Source organism: Coturnix japonica, chromosome 3, assembly GCF_054131305.1.
Source record: "Coturnix japonica strain WE chromosome 3, WE-NBRP24, whole genome shotgun sequence".
NCBI lineage: Eukaryota > Metazoa > Chordata > Aves > Galliformes > Phasianidae > Coturnix > Coturnix japonica.
Genome location: NC_140665.1, coordinates 39,603,224 through 39,618,102, shown reverse-complemented (window position 1 = coordinate 39,618,102; position 14,879 = coordinate 39,603,224). Strand labels below are relative to the sequence as shown.

At 53.8% G+C, this 14,879-nt stretch overlaps 2 protein-coding genes and 1 long non-coding RNA gene across 9 annotated transcripts in view; 1 reads left to right on the top strand and 2 right to left on the bottom strand.

The window, feature by feature from the left end:
- Positions 1-402: 402 nt before the first annotated feature.
- Positions 403-7,884, bottom strand: DLL1 (delta like canonical Notch ligand 1). Its single transcript, XM_015857930.3, has 11 exons — positions 7,752-7,884; positions 7,324-7,635; positions 7,148-7,208; positions 6,779-7,036; positions 4,547-4,607; positions 3,945-4,075; positions 3,616-3,785; positions 3,261-3,477; positions 1,775-2,567; positions 1,543-1,660; positions 403-1,145 (listed from the first exon to the last, which is right to left on the bottom strand). Exons 1-11 carry the CDS (start codon positions 7,809-7,811, stop codon positions 1,140-1,142), a joined length of 2,187 nt encoding a protein of 728 aa, XP_015713416.1. The 5' UTR covers positions 7,812-7,884; the 3' UTR covers positions 403-1,139.
- A 2,289-nt stretch (positions 7,885-10,173) lies between these two features.
- Positions 10,174-12,490, bottom strand: LOC116653145 (uncharacterized). 5 transcript variants are annotated; one of them, XR_014943937.1, is made up of 4 exons: positions 12,269-12,413; positions 11,111-11,203; positions 10,799-10,880; positions 10,174-10,288 (listed from the first exon to the last, which is right to left on the bottom strand). It is a non-coding gene; the product is annotated as an uncharacterized LOC116653145 (long non-coding RNA). The 5 variants fall into 5 exon arrangements; XR_014943938.1 differs by having other exon boundaries at positions 11,089-11,203; positions 12,269-12,406; XR_014943936.1 differs by lacking the exon at positions 11,111-11,203 and having other exon boundaries at positions 10,773-10,880; positions 12,269-12,481.
- Positions 12,491-14,199: 1,709 nt separating this feature from the next.
- FAM120B (family with sequence similarity 120 member B) overlaps positions 14,200-14,879 on the top strand; it is a 42,348-nt gene continuing 41,668 nt past the window's right edge. For all 3 annotated transcript variants that reach the window (XM_085541349.1, XM_085541348.1, XM_015857934.3), the window contains exon 1: positions 14,200-14,245. The gene's annotated coding sequence lies outside the window, so the exon portion shown is untranslated. The remainder of the gene's footprint in view (positions 14,246-14,879) is intronic.

Genomic DNA, 14,879 nt, shown 5'->3' with positions numbered 1-14,879 from the left:
CACCCATGGACTGCAGGCAAGTTTTTGAAGTTGCAGGAAACAGCGCTGAGCCAGGACAAGCCCCGTGCCTGCATTGCGATAGAGTGCATTTGCATCACTCCTCCTTGGGAAGTGATGCTGTACATGTTTATACATATACAGTCCAAGATGACTGAGCAAACATTACTCGAGGATTTCACAGATGTTTGCCTTTGGCTAAGAGAGAGCGCAGCCATGGGATTAATAGTCAGAACATTAGGAGGAGAAGGGGGGGGGGTCAACACACAGCAAGTTGTTCCCCACTCTTTGTGATGGACCTTGGTTTATCCCAGCTACCCTCGAGTCCCCAGAAACGTGTCACACCTCTTGTTGCAAGGTTTAGTCTGGCTCATCATCTGCTATGGAATAAACGTAGCACTCTGATTATCATCAATAATATTTATTTTGGAAAAATATTTTAAAAATGAATTTCTTCATTAACAAAACAGTAAAAAAAAAAAAAAAGAAAAAAAAAAGAAAACAAAAAAACCCTCAAATAACATTTGCACAATATTCCATAAATACATTTATATACAAAAAAATATAGTCACATAGACCCGAAGTGCCTTTGTACATATTTACCAAAAACTTTAAATTATAAAAAAAATGAACATCACAAAATACTCGAGCTTTACAATTATCAGGAAAATATTTTTACAGATTCAAAAAAATAACACACTTTTTCTCACCTAGTAAAAACACATTTTAGTATCAAAAAAGACAATAAAGGCAGTGTTTCTGTCTCTAATTCAAGAAAAGACTGGCTCATAAGAATCCAAAATATACACTTCAGGCAGTGCATGCTTCTTATGTAGTAATTAAGTCCATTCATTTAAATATATATAGAAAAGCAACTGACCATAGTGCAATGATAAAATTCATAAAAGGCAGTGCAACAGTAATCCTTGAACACAGACCCTTGCCTGGTGTCCATCTTGTTTCTTTATTTTGCAGTCACTTTGCTAACTTCAGTAGAGAACCAGCTCAAGCCTGAATTTAGTTTCTCAGCAGCAGTCAGTGAAGGAATCTAGCTCTCATTCCTCTTTCAGCAGCATTCATTGGGGCACGTCTCCTTTGAAATTGTTCTGAACAAAAGCTTTACCATATATATCACGTCTGTTTTACACCTGTTGAGAGAAAACACAAGCAGAGACCAGAAGAGGTTAATAAAAAGAAAGCAGAGGACTACGAGGATGTAGAGGGTCAGGACTTCACCTCAATGCCAAGCAAAAGCGGGCTCTGCAGGAAGCATATGAAAGAATGAGTCAGTAGGGTTAGTAGGCTACAACTGCACTACAGTTAGACCCTTGCCTGAAAAAATTGCTGTCCCTGTAACCCCCCACTGGCGCTTATCTTAATCCACAACAAGTTTTTTCAACATCTGCAGTGCCAGAGACCAAAGGTGGCCACGTTTCAGCAGGTACGGATGACTGTGGCAGCAGGTAGAATGGTTTGGCTGCCCTGACTTGCTCTGGATGGGAATCGCGCACCAAGACTTGTCTGACTGCCAGGTGGGATACTAACCTCAGTTGCTATGATGCACTCATCTTTCTCTTCTGATATGACGTACACTGACTGGTACTTTGTGTCCTTTGAAGTGGAATATACTGAATCTGGCCGTTTTCTTTCAGAAGTGTCACTACTGAAGACAAAAACAAACAACACAGATCAGATGGCTGTTGCTTAACGCTACCTTTAAGTGACACACGCACCCTTCAAAGTAAAGCCACCCTCTGCACTTGAGTAAGCACGATACCTTTTTAGCTGTACTGCGCTTTTCTCTTCTGCCTCTGAATCATACGTTTCACACTTGGCTTCACATTTGCCATGCTCCTCTTTCACAGAGTCCTCATTCTTGAGTTCATGCACCAAATTGTAATCCACTGATGGGTATCTAACTTTGTAGCCATTTTTATCGGAGTTATCGCTGTGAAAGTCTACTTTCTTATTTGTGTTTTTAATCTGAGTGGCTCCGATGATGCTTATGGAGATGTCCTTCTCGCGCTGGCAGTTCGCCAGGTTGTTCATGGTCTCCGTTTCGCTCCGGCAGGCCTCGGGCTGGTGGTGCCTTTTCTGCACCTTCAGCCTGACACAGACAACGATGGCAGCGCAGCCCAGCAGCAGCATGAGGACCAGAATAATCCCGGCACACACTGCGATCCAGGGAAACTGGCTGTTCTGGCCCTCTGTGTACTTCTCGGTGAAGTCAACGATGACTGGTCCCTGAGGTGGCTCGGGGAGCAAGAATTGGCAGTTGAGGCCGCCGTAGCCCCGAGCGCACTCGCACACGTAGCGGTTGCTTCTCTCGTGGCAGGTGGCCCCGTTGTGGCAGGGGTTGTGCTCGCATCTGCTCACCGGCGTGCTGCAGTTCTTCCCGTTGTATCCCGGGGGGCAGGTGCAGGAGTAGTCGTTGACCCCATCCTGACAGGTCCCTCCATTGACACAGGGGAAGGAGGCGCAATCGTCTACGTTGTCGTCACAGTGCCGGCCGGTGAAGCCAGCCTGGCACTGGCATATGTAGGAGTTCCCCAGATCAACGCACTGGGCTCCTGCAAGATGCAAAGGGGACGAAGGTTGAGAGGTGTGTGCTCAGACCCTCCCCGCAATACACCCCAACTGCTGCTCTCAGAGCTGTTCTTACAGCCCATACTTGTGAAAAGATTCCATTCTGGGAGGCTAGATCCATCTTTGCCAGGTCTTAGCCACCACAAAAAGTACCTTTTTTTAAAGAAAGGTATTTCTTAATCAAATCTATTTTTCACTCAGCATCCCATTCCTTTTTTGACATTTCATCTAGCTGGGACTATGAAGCTAGTTCAGATCAGGTTCACACCACGATCTCAAGTTACAGAGTTACAGTGACAGTGAATGAGCAGGACTGCATTAAAGAAAGTTTTAAGTACTTTAATCAAAACAGGAAGATTGCAATTGCTGGATTATAGTTAATCATACTTAGTGTTTGTATGGCTTCAAAGAGTGTTTATAAATATAATCCTCCATGCCTGTATGCATGAAGTTTTGGGGCAAGTTACACAGCCACGATAACCCCCTAAGAAAACACTATCTGAAGTTGTGGCCCATAACACATAATTCCTTTTTAAGTACAGTTTCTCCACTGAGTCAACTACTGACATGGCATGGTCCATGGTTTATCACTGGGCCTCATTACGAGCCCTAGACCAAAAGGCAAAGTGAATGGATGGTCTCCTTTTAGAATGTCACCATAGTATGTTTGGCCTTACCATTAGCACAAGGGCTGGAACTGCAGTAATCTATTTTCTTTTCACAGTTAAATCCAGAATAACCCAATGGGCAGCGGCAGCTGTATCCACCATCAGGGTTGTCAGTGCATCGCCCTCCATTGAAGCACGGTCCATCAGCACAAGTCATTGCACTCAGCTCACAGTTTTTACCATAGAAGCCTGGGGGGCAGGTACAGGAATAGCTGTTCTCGAGATCCTGAGGGAAAGACATGATAAACATTGAAAATATTTACCTGAAGTTGTTTTAAAATACAAAAGAGAACTTCAAAAATAAGTCGGATTGACATTGATTCATCTCCTGGGGCTTCACCCAGCACAAGCAACTCAAACTTACAGTGCAGCTTCCACCATTCTTGCATGGGTTGGCATCACATTCATTGATTTCAATCTCACAGCTGGAGCCTGTGTACCCAGGTCGGCAAGAACAAGTGTAGCTCCCCTGACCAGTGTTGGTGCATGTGGCACCATTCTTGCACGGCTTGTGGTGAGTGCAGTAGTTCAGGTCTGTGAAAGATTTAAAAATAATAATAATTAATTAAAGAAGAGAGAAATCAGTTAAAATCCTTGCTCATTTGTAAGGCTAGCATAGCACGCATGAGCTGGAAGTAGCTGCCTACTTTCTGCTTTTGGAGGGAGATGCTCAGGCAAAGCCCAAGAACTTACCCTGGTTGCAGAAAAGGCCACCCCAGCCTTCCTGGCAGTTGCACTGCCATGGCTGCTGACAGGTACCATGCAGGCAGCCTGGGTATCGGATGCACTCATCACAGTATCGGCCCTGCCAGCCCACTCTGCACCTGGAAAAAAATAAGAAAGCAAAAGTCAACAACAAAGTGTTGTCAGATTTAGACTTCTCACATTTGGAAACCCTATCGCAAACTCTGTAAATACACTGATGTTGGGGATCAAGTTTCCTAAAAGCCTGCAGTGATCCTTCATCTGAGAAAGTCAACGAGTCCAACTGCAGCATCAGCTTTCATCAGCCCCAGCTACCTCTTGCACTTCCTCAGATAGAGCCACGGTTGCAGGTGGTTATTTTGTTTACTCTAATAACAAGCAGCCAAACCTTACACGCAGCGCCGTAAACTCATTAGGTTAATATTAATGGCGCCGATGTTTGACTTGTAGATTAATGCCTTGATCTAGCATCACCTGGATTGCTTAAATTACTGTCTTAGATGAAGAAAGGTGTCGAAGCTGACCCTCGCAGGACTGCTGCTTCCAAGCTAAAGACAAAGAAGGGAGGAAGAGGGGAGCAGAAAACTTACTTGCATTCCCCAGGCTTGTCGCAGAAGCCGTGCTGCTCGTCACACCCGGGCAGGCAAATCGCTGTGAACAGAGGAAGGAGGGAAGGGTTGAGCGCCAGGGCCCACCACCTCCCCTTGCAAAGTCCCCTCCCGAGAGCACCCCGTGGGTGGGGGGCCGGGCAGTTAATAGCAGCTGAGTTAATCTCTGGAGCCTGCAGGAGTATTGATCTCGCCTGGTAGCCGGGCACTTTACTTATCGCCAGGGATGAGCATTCTTCTTAATACAGTTGCACACAGACAAAAGAAGGCTCACAATTGCTGCCTTCCCCGCAGCCCCTCGCCCCCCTTCCCTTCCCAGCGAGGGTCAGAAGTCCTTTTTTCCAATTCTATGCACACAGCTCCACCTCTTAATATCCCCCGAAAGTGTGTGTGCAGATAAGAGTGGACAGCTGGTGTGCAGGGTGCCAGTGCAAGACAGCTGCTCTATTGTCTATTCTCTCCCAGCAGCTGCCCCGCTGCAACAATACCCCCGGCCTCGGAGCCAATGGGGCCGGTGCCGGCGGCCGGGCAGCCTATCCCTGCCCACGGCTAATCTATGGCACGCGCGTGATTTCGCTGCAAAAACTTTTTTTCTTATTCAAATAAATAAGTCTAAAGTTCTTCCTCCCTCCTCCCTCCACCTCCCTCCCCCTCCCCCCCCGCTCGGAACAGGAGCGGGCAGCTCCGAGCATGGTGAGGAGGTAAGCGGGCCAGCGGGAGGGAGGAGAGGGGAGGGAGAAAGGGACTTCTGCTCATTACTTTGCCTGGTTATGGAACTCATTAAGCAGGCACTGCAAAGTTTTAATTCAACAAAGCCAGCCGGAGACAATGGCATGCAAGGGGAAGGCGGGGAAGTTGGGGGGGAAGGGGGAGGGGAAAGAAAGAATCGGTGCTGATAATCAGATCGCCTCCAAGTTGGAAAGAATGGAGCCGAGGGCAAGGAGACGGGAAGCAATCTGCCACTGGCAGCTCGGTTCGCTAACGGGAAGACATTCTTTCCGCATGCACACATAAACACGGCTCGGGAGCCGCGTCCGCTGCACAGAGATGGGCAGCGCCGAGCAGAGCGGTGGTGCGCAGGCATCCCCAGTGCTGACAGCACTCGTTATCAAAGGGCTTCCTCTCACCCCACCCCCTGACACAGCCGGGACAAGCACTTTTGATCATGGGAAAGGTTCTAGTTCCTATTTAAAATGCTATCGAAGGAAACGAAAGCTCTCTTTGCCTGCTGCCTATTGTGCAACATCGTTAAGATGAACTGCTAAAAGCATCTCAGCAGCCACGAGCAGTGTGAGCAAGTTGGTCTGGGCCGGGTGATAGCAGCTCAGCCGGGACCACGGTGCTTTATGGGCTGTGACTGTTCTCTCTGCCTGCCTGAGGGCTCACCCGGTGTCATCTGCCCGCACGCCTCAGTGTGCACACACAGAATGCCACCACACACCACAGTGGGAGCTGAGCATCTATCTGCCTGTACACAGCTGCGTATCTACAGAGGGCTCCCCTTGTAAAACCAACAGTACCTGGCAACCACGTCTGCTTGTCCCTCTGGGATCTGCTCACTGCCCCAGCTTTCCCTGCTGTACCAATACACTGCATTCCTCAACAGCTTCAAGCTCGGGCTCACTCTAAACTCACGTCCCATGGCCTACTCGTGCTGGTAGTAGGAGAGTGCTGGGGAAGAAGCTCAGTGTTCTGGTGGCCCTGGGTGCAATCACCCTGGCAGTGGCAGTGTGTGAGGATCCCAAAGGAGCAGTATATGGCCTGAAGGCCGCAGAGGACATCTTGGGTATCCCACTGCTCTTTTCAGTGCAAGGTGGGAAGACATCAGGCCACAGCAATCCTCTAGACTTGCCATGGGGATGCTGCCAAAGCCAAGGTCTTTAGAGTCATTTCAGATGGAAGGGACCTTTAAAGGTCACCTAATCTAATTCCCAGGTCCTGTTCTGGAGCTGCATACCCATGGATGTCATACATCCCCAAGCAACTGTTGAACATGTTGCCATCAGCTTGGCAACTGAGCAAGCAAGAGATGTTGGCACTGCCATTTTGTTAGCCTGAGATGTGTCTGCTTAAGTTTCTGTGCTAATACTGAGGACAGCCTGTGCTCCACATGGATGAAGCCTGCACCTCACAACATACACACCTGCCTCTCCACAGAGTCTGAGGTTAGAGATCCCCCCCAGAGAGCTTAGGGGACACGAGAGGGACACTCACGCTCAGTGCAGTACTGGCCCTTCCAGCCTGGGTTGCAGACCTTCTCGCCACGCTCTCCACAGGTGAAGTGACCGAAGGCATCGTCACGGGGCCGGCAGAAGACAGAGCAGCCTTCCCCGTAGTAGTGCTCATCACACACAAAGCGATAGGAGTACTTGAGGTCGGTGCGGCCGCTGCTGTGCAGGTCCTGGGACCACTCCTCGCCTACCGCCAGGTGCCTCTGGGTGGCCAGGCGGCTGATGAGGCGCTCGGGGTTTTCTGCACGAGAGCGGAGAGATGAAGGATGAGACAGCCCGAAACGGACTGGGCAAGGGGAGATGCTCAGCGGGAGGGAAGGACGGGGAGAAGGGAGCGCGTGGGGCCGGGTACCTGTGGTGAGGTCGTCGGGTGAGTCGGTGTGCAGAGCCTCGATGATGAGCGAGAAGGTGCCCTGGGGAAAGAAGGAGCACAGACAACCGTGAGGGCGGGCACGGCTGGGGGGCAGCGCCGCTCATGCAGCCAGGGAAGGCCCCCCCTCAATCCCCTCCCCGCGCCCCAACACTTACGGGCCAGGTGAAGCCGAAGGGGAAGCGGATGGGGTTGCTGAAGGCGGGGTCGGCGCCGCCCGCGCCGTCGGGGACGCTGAAGGAGTTGGCACCGAGGACGGGGGTGATGGCGCTGCCGTAGGTGCAGGGAGGCTCGGGGGAGACGCTGGCCTGGTAGTGCTTCAGGCAGACGCGGAAGAAGGTCTTGCAGTCGCACTGCTGCAGCCCGGCTCCTCCGGGGCCACCCCCCCGGCAGCAGTTGCGATTATTGAGCAGCCCCTTCTTGTTGACAAACTCCTGCAGCTTCAGCTCGAACACCCCGGAGCCGTCAACCTGCCGAGGACAGCGGCCGTCAGCCCGCGGAGCGACCCCTGCGAGCGGGGCAGCAGCCGGTGTCCCTCCCCGCTCCCTCCGGCCGGTCCCGTCGGGGGACGGCGGGCGGCACTTACCTGGCAGCGGCACAGCAGCGCCGAGAGGAAGGCGAGCGTCAGCAGGAAGCGGCCTCCCATGGCGGAGGGGCAGCGCTCGCGTTCCTGCCCTTGTGTCTTCGTGGAGGGAAAGGAAGAGTGTCTCTCGGGGAGGGGGGAAAGAACGGAGGGGCCACAGCCGCCCCGCAGAGACGGAGGGGGTACTGTCCCGTCTCCTGCTTTCAGGAGGGTCTCTGACTGTTATATCCCCCTACCGACACCTCTAGGTGCAGCCTGGAGGCGGCTGACAGCTCTTTCGGATGGCAAAAGAAAAAGAAAGAAAGAGGGGGGTGGGGGGGAGAAAAAAATAAAGAAGAAAAAAAAAAAGTTTTAAGATTAATCTGCTAAACTCTTTTTCTTGCCCAATCCACGGCGCTCCTCCTTTTCTCCAGGAAGAAAATAATAATAATTGAAAAAAAAAAAATGAAAAATGAAACAAAAGCAACTTAATTCCCAACGGAGGCAGAGAAGAGGCTTCCCAAGGAAGGTCACAAATCGGCGCTCTGGAAATCCCTCCGCAGAGACAACGCGGGACGGGGCTGCAGCGGCGATAATTCCCGGAGCGGTGCGGGGCTGCTGTGCCCGGCTCTGAGCTGCTCCGAACGGCAGCGCTCGCCCTGCGCACGTCGGGGCTGGAAGGTGTCAAGCGGCAGCGACGGCAGCGGGTCACGTTGGAGACTTGATCCCTTTTTTTTTGTGGTTTTTGGTTTTTTGGTTTGTTTTTTTTTTTCCTCTCTTTTCTTTTTATTGTTTTTATTATTATTATTAATTGCAAAAGAAGCTCCCGCTCGTTCGTTGTTGTGGGCTGACTTTTGTTTTGAGAAGAATCCCAGCCAACACAAATAAGCTCGTGTCTCAATAGCGGCGCACGGAGCGTGTCCGGGTGTGCTCCTGCGGGGGGGCAGGGGGTGCCCGCTCTGCGCCGCGGCCCCGCGGCTCTCTCCGAGGGTGAACGCGAAGGATCTGCCTCTCCGTGGGCGCCGGCCTCCCTTATATCCCGCCGGCCGCCCGCATGCATAATGAGATGCAAATGAGCAGCCCCCCAATCTGGCTGGAGCTGTCACAAAGGAGCCACTTTTCCAAACCCTCCTCTCAATGGATCGCCAAATGGTCAGTGAGCTGTAAAATGTGCAACCCTCCTCCCCCTCCCCTCCGCGCTCACAAAACGTGCTCATTTACATTCCTACAAATTCGGGAACCGCGAGAATCCCCCTTCTGCTACGGGGAGAGGGGCGGCACCCCCGCCGCACCGGGCGGCGGACCCGGCACCGCCGCTACCGCTCCGAGAAGCGCCTCGGAGACCGCGGCCGGTGCCGGGGGGCTCCGCGGGGCCGGGGCCGGCAGCGAGCCGCAGCGGGGGGAACCCGATCCCTTTCCGTTCGCGACGCGTTTCCCCCGGCGTCGGCGAGATGGGTGGGAGCGGGGGGCGAACGGCGCGACCCCGAGTCGGGTTTGCCCGTCCCCGCGCTCCGCTCGCAGCCCCCGTCCCGGCAGCGGAGCGGAGGACCGCGGGATCCCGGCGGTGCCCGCAGCTCCCCCCCTCCCCCCCGGCCCCGGGAGCTCCGCCGGGAGCGGTGAACGGGGGCTGCGGGGCTTACGGCTCCCGTCTCCACGAGCACCGCCGCCGGGAAGAGCTCCCCGCTCCTCCAGGGTCCTGCACCCCTCTATGATTATTATCATCATCGCCAACAACCTCGGCCTCTCCCTCTCTCTCTCTCTTTTTTTTTTCTTTCTTTTTTTTTTTTTTTTTTTTTTTTTTCCTGCTTCAGCTTAGTAAAAAGTGAGTTTGGTGTGTGTCGTTCGCGTGGCTGTCATTAAGGCCGTTTGTTATTGTGTGAGGGCTGAATCAGTTAGCTCTTTGTGCTCTCAGCTGTATGGTAATGTAGACAGCACCTGCTCCCCGCACAATGCGAGGGAGAGAAAGAGCTCCCCTCGGCGCACGCTGCTGCCTCTACAACAATGTCCGCACATTTTTTAAAGCAATCCCTTCCAGCACTTCCCCGCTCCGTGGAGAAGAAGAAGAAGAAAAAAAAAAAAGACTTTACCCCAACCGTCCCCTTATTATTTTTTCCCGTATCTCTCAGACACTGCAACTTTTGTTTCGGTCGTAAAAACATCGCGAGGTAGTTTGGTGGAGAGGAGATGAGAGGGGTAGGGCCGATTCCCCTTCGAGAAGCTCTTTAATGACGGATGCGATCGGGGATAAAAGTTTGCGGGGCGGCTCTGGCACGGGCTGTGCCGCTTTGTCGGGCCCTCTGCGAAACACCTTCGGCCGGGGGTTCATTAGGATGCAAGGTGTAACTGTCTCCCTAAATGTCATTTTAATTGTACCAGAGCGTTTCAGCGCAGATTAAGCTGGTGTGCGAAAGGAGAGGATTTGGCTACAATAACCTCACTGTAGGTATGCCGTGCTCAAAGCCTTATTATGGCGACTTTATTGGGTGGGAACGTGCATTTGCATGGCAAAATGTGACTTTCATTGAAGCAGATGTCTTGATCACAAATTATGTTACAATGCGCTAGGGAAAGAAAGAAAGAAAAATCTTAAAGACTTCTTCAAGTAAAAGCATCGGGTAATACCAATTAAAAGAAAATCGCTAATGAGCCCATTCAGCCTCGTTCACTGCCTGCTCCTGGACCGCCGCTGCCCACGCGGCTGTGCAGCCTCGGGACCCAGGCGGGCACTGCCTTCTCTCCTCTAAATCCAGCTCCGCTCCAGCCAGCCACCTGCACGCAGGTACCCGAGGAGAAGCTCTTCCCCCTCGTCCCGGTGCTCGCAGGCTGTGCTGTGCCGGAATGTTTTACGTTTCCCCGTGCCCGGCCCGAGGATGCGGCCGGGGGCGAGCGGGGCTGTGCCCGGCGGCGGAGCTGGGAGAGCGGCTGCTGCGGCCTCGATCGCACGTTGCTTTTGCCACCTAGCGACAGTGCCGCTCCGCCAACTTAACTGCGGCGTTATCCTCGTGGAAGGGAAGGGGGAAAAAAAAACCCACCACAACAACACACCCAGACTCCCTCCGTATCGGGTTTACCAAGCGAGTGGGGCGGAGGGGTGGCAATAGCTGAGATCCGAGGGCGGATGGATCTGCCGAGGATCAACAAGGATCTTTTAGCCTAGGAGAGGGATAGAAAGTTGGTCCGTGAGCATCCCCTTGCTTAAGAAAGTGGAAATAAAAAGTTCCACGCGCGATGGCTTTCACACAGCAAAGGGGGGGAAAAAAAAGAAGAAAAGCCCCGTAAAACCGTGCCCCCGAATTGCGACCACCCCCCCACCCCGCAACCCCCCCCCCCCCCCACGACACCGGGTATTTGTTAAACTGACGTGGCACAGATTTCTCGATTACCGCTGCTGAGCGTGACTGAAAGGCGCCGTGAGAGCCGGCAGGATCCTGCCCACGGCGCTCATTCTTCTCCGGCTTAATTTATGCCACGCGATTCTGTATTGGGGAAATCAAGCAGAAAGCTCCTTTTTCTGCTTTTTTCCCCCCTCTCCCTCTCTCTTTCAGATGCCGGGCTAACGGGGAGACTGTTTAACTTAAGTGTTTCTATAGGAGGCTGTTGTAGTTTAACTCCTGCCCACCAGTAGCTGAGGCGAACAAAGGAGGGACTCGAGGTCTAACTATTCATCCATTCTCTGCACTTTAATTTTCATTGATTTTGAAGACAAGGGGAGTCCTTAGGGATTCTCGCTGAAGGGGGATGACACGCCTTTAGACGCGATCAGCCCCCCAGCCAGCCATCTGCTCCCAACCAAATGGCGCTTTTTCGCTCCCAACCGCGTGTCTCCGCACCCCGCTCCCCCGGGCCGCCCCCGCGGAGGTGCTCGCTCGCGGTGTGCGGAGCGGGGACTGAGCGGTGACCACCCCCGGCCGGGACGGCTGGGTTGCCGCCCTCCCTGGTGGATCGCTCTCCCTTCGGCAAATCTGAAGATGGAAAAAGTCACTTCAAAGCGGGGAGGGGGAGCAGAGGATGAAGGTCTCCCCCCCCCCCCCGACCCTGCCCTTCTTCCCGGGGCCGGAGGGGGGTGGGGGGGGCGCGGGCATATGGCGAACGGTGCCTACGTGTGGAGCTATGTGTAGCCGAGTGTGCATAATATTTTAATTAGCCCCCCGGCCCCTACGGAGGCATGCGTGAGGCCTCGGCCCCGCGTCACCTGTCCCGGCCATCCCGGTGCTCCCCGGGGCCGGGCGCTGGCATCGCGTTGCCCCGGGCGGTGCTCGGCCACCGCCGGACCCCGCACACGGTGCCCCGGGGCCGCGCCTGCCGTGTGCGGGAGGGGATTACGGAGTTGTGCATGTAGGTTAGCCCAAAGTTGCAAAGGCATGTGCTGATTAGAATAAGAAAGGGCAGTCGCGTGGCTCAGCTGGCACACAGCGAGGCCAGATGATAGATAAGCAGCTCCGGGCCTTCCCTCCCCCCCCAGCCCCCTTTTTCAAATCGCAAATCATCTGCTCCGGCCCTATCCTCGCCCCTCATTTCCATGACAATGGCCGTGTGTTTACCTGTGATCCCAGGACCGGCGGGGCATTCCTTTGTCTGCCGATGCGATTACCGCAGCCAGCTGCTCTCCAACCCATCCCCGGGCAAATCCCGAAGTGGCCCCTATATGTGTTTTACCGATGGCGCACGAGGAGAAAGTGAGCCCCCCTCACTATCCCCCCTCCCGTTTCCCTGCGCTCCGTGTTTGTTTGGGTTTTGCTCCCTGCTTCGTCTCCGATGAGATTTCGCTCGTGGGAAACCGCGAGGGCTAAAATTGGCCGCTCGTGTGTGTGTGTGTGTTTGTGTGTGCTTTTCCAAAACGGGACGGATCGCGATGCACATCCTTTAGGGGCACACTGTGGGAAGCGAGAAGCAGAACCTGCTGTGAGGCTCCAGGCATCCCGTACAGGGCTCCTCGGCTCTTTCCCGTGCCTCAGGCCCTTGGGCTCTCTCCCCAGGGAAGATGCCTTCTCCAGGGTGCCCAGCCTGCATGAAGACCCACTCCCCAGCAACCCACCCATCTGTCAAAATCTCCTTCCTCGCTTCTGCAGAAGGGATGTGGGGACAAATCACTGCACCCGTTTGGGTGCAGCTCAGCCCCTCTACCACAGAAGCAGCCTCTTTCACCTTTTTAACCCCACACTTGTTCCCCAGGAACCGGGAACTGTGTGAGGAGCATGAACGGTGCCTACCAATTTGAGGCACCCTCTGATAGCCAGGACAAACCTGCAGCCCCCATAGGGCTGGACCAGGCCTGCCCTGATGCTGAGGCCATGGAATGGGAGGTGTGAGCAGACTCACATTGTGCACACAGGGAAACTTATAGTACTTCTCAGAAAAGTGCTCTGCACTTTGACACTGAGACTAGGAATACTCCTCCCCGCAGCAATTCTTAATGCATTCACTATTTCACCTAGGGAAACACCTTCTTGTCTTTTCCCTGGCTTTACTTATCATCATGATAAGCCGAAACCCCAAAGAGTGACTGCAAAGTGCTCCCCCAGCCCTGCTCCTTGCCTGCAGGCCGTGCAGTGTGCCACTGTACTGTACCACGTTTCATGCATGAGGGGTTTTTCTGTCCCCTGCAGCCCCCCCTCGCTCAGTGCACACATTGTGTGCTGGCTGCAGGGCAGAACCTGCCACTAATAAACCATGGGAGGGGGGAGGGAGGGTGATAGGGGGGCAACAGTTTGTTTGTATGTTTGCAGGGCTCTCTGAAGCCACTTCCAAACTGTGTTGTTTTTACTTCTGCCCGCATCTCTGCACGGGGGAGAGGGCTCCACAGAAGGTGATTATGAGGCAGAGGATGGGTACGGACGGGGCGGGCCGTGCATTTGGAAATGCTCTCTGCTTTTCTCAGAGCATCTGCCCGGAGACGAACAGATGTGGGCACCTGCGGTGACAGGCCACATATGCTCCGTCCTATTCACAGGCATTCAGACACGGCCACAATAGCCAGGCTTTGTGCGCGCCGAGCCACCAAATATATTAATCTGCGCTCCCCAGAGCACCGCTCTGGTTAATTTTTCCCTGGCAATAACAGCAGATCTCAGCCTGCCGCGCTCCCCTCCTTCGCCTGAGAACATGTGGAGCAATCCAGGCCCCACCTGTTGGCTGTGGGCTGAGGTGGGCAGGCAGTGGGGACACAGGGCTCCTCAAGCATGGCAAACCTGCCCCCACCTCACACTGCCCGCCCCCCCACAGGGTGGCAGGGGTCACTTTGTTGGTCAAACTCGGCTATTTTTTCCCTGCAAACACAGGCACAAATACAAAATGACATAATCAGACGCAAGATTGGGACTCTTTAATTTTTTATCCAGATCACTTTGGTGCAAATCCACGGTCCAGGTTTGTTTTGGGGCACAAACGACCCCGAGACTGTCCCCCTGCCCCAGGCCGCCGCTGTGAGGCGAACGGGCTCGCACCCCCCAACCCGCAGCTCCCCTGCGGCTGCACGCATGCGCGGCTCCGCCCTCGTTGAAGCGGAAGGGCCTGTTCGGGTCAGTGCCGGGGTGCAGCGCCGGGCGGTGCTGAGGGGCGCTCGGGGGTGGGTCGGAGCGGGGTGTCGTTCCCCGCCGGCAGCACGGTGTCCCCCGGGGCGGCTCGCACCTCAGCCGGCTTGTTCGCTGTCCTCAGAGAGCGTTGGGGCTGCGGGGGTGGCGGTGCGTGTGAGCGGGAAGTGGTGGGCTGCGCTCTTGGGGCGGAGTGCTGTTGGCTGCCCTTTGCTATGGGGCACGGTGTTGTGTGGGCATAGCACGGCTGTGGTAGCGCAGGTTGTCTGCTTGCAAAGGCCACGGGTGGTGTTTTGTCTCCAGGTGTAGGGATGCTCAGGATCATCGGGCCTACACAACACTTAGAAGGAAACTGGCTATTTTGGGTCACAGAGGAGTCGATGTTTTCCCCCTCAAGCTCATGCACTTGGTAGCTTTGCAGCTAAAATCCTCCGTTAACATGAAATGTCTGTCTCACAAAATTAACAAAAGTTAATATATAACACAATATATGTTCTCTCAAGAAATGCAGCATTCCAACATAAAGCATTTTAGTCCTACTTCTTTGTGGGTTGGTCTAGACACCCCTTCCAACCCCAAGATTTCTAAGATCATCTGGTCCAACCGACCACCTACCACCGAT

What these genes read in the sequence shown, in the direction of transcription:
- DLL1 (XM_015857930.3), bottom strand. Translation starts at nt 7,811, where the DNA reads ATGGGAGGCCGCTTCCTGCTGACGCTCGCCTTCCTCTCGGCGCTGCTG. An exon ending in CCTTCGGCTTCACCTGGCCC is followed by an intron (nt 7,209 to 7,323) that starts GTAAGTGTTGGG and finishes TTCTTTCCCCAG; the next exon opens with GGCACCTTCTCGCTCATCAT. An exon ending in ACCCGACGACCTCACCACAG is followed by an intron (nt 7,037 to 7,147) that starts GTACCCGGCCCC and finishes GCTCTCGTGCAG; the next exon opens with AAAACCCCGAGCGCCTCATC.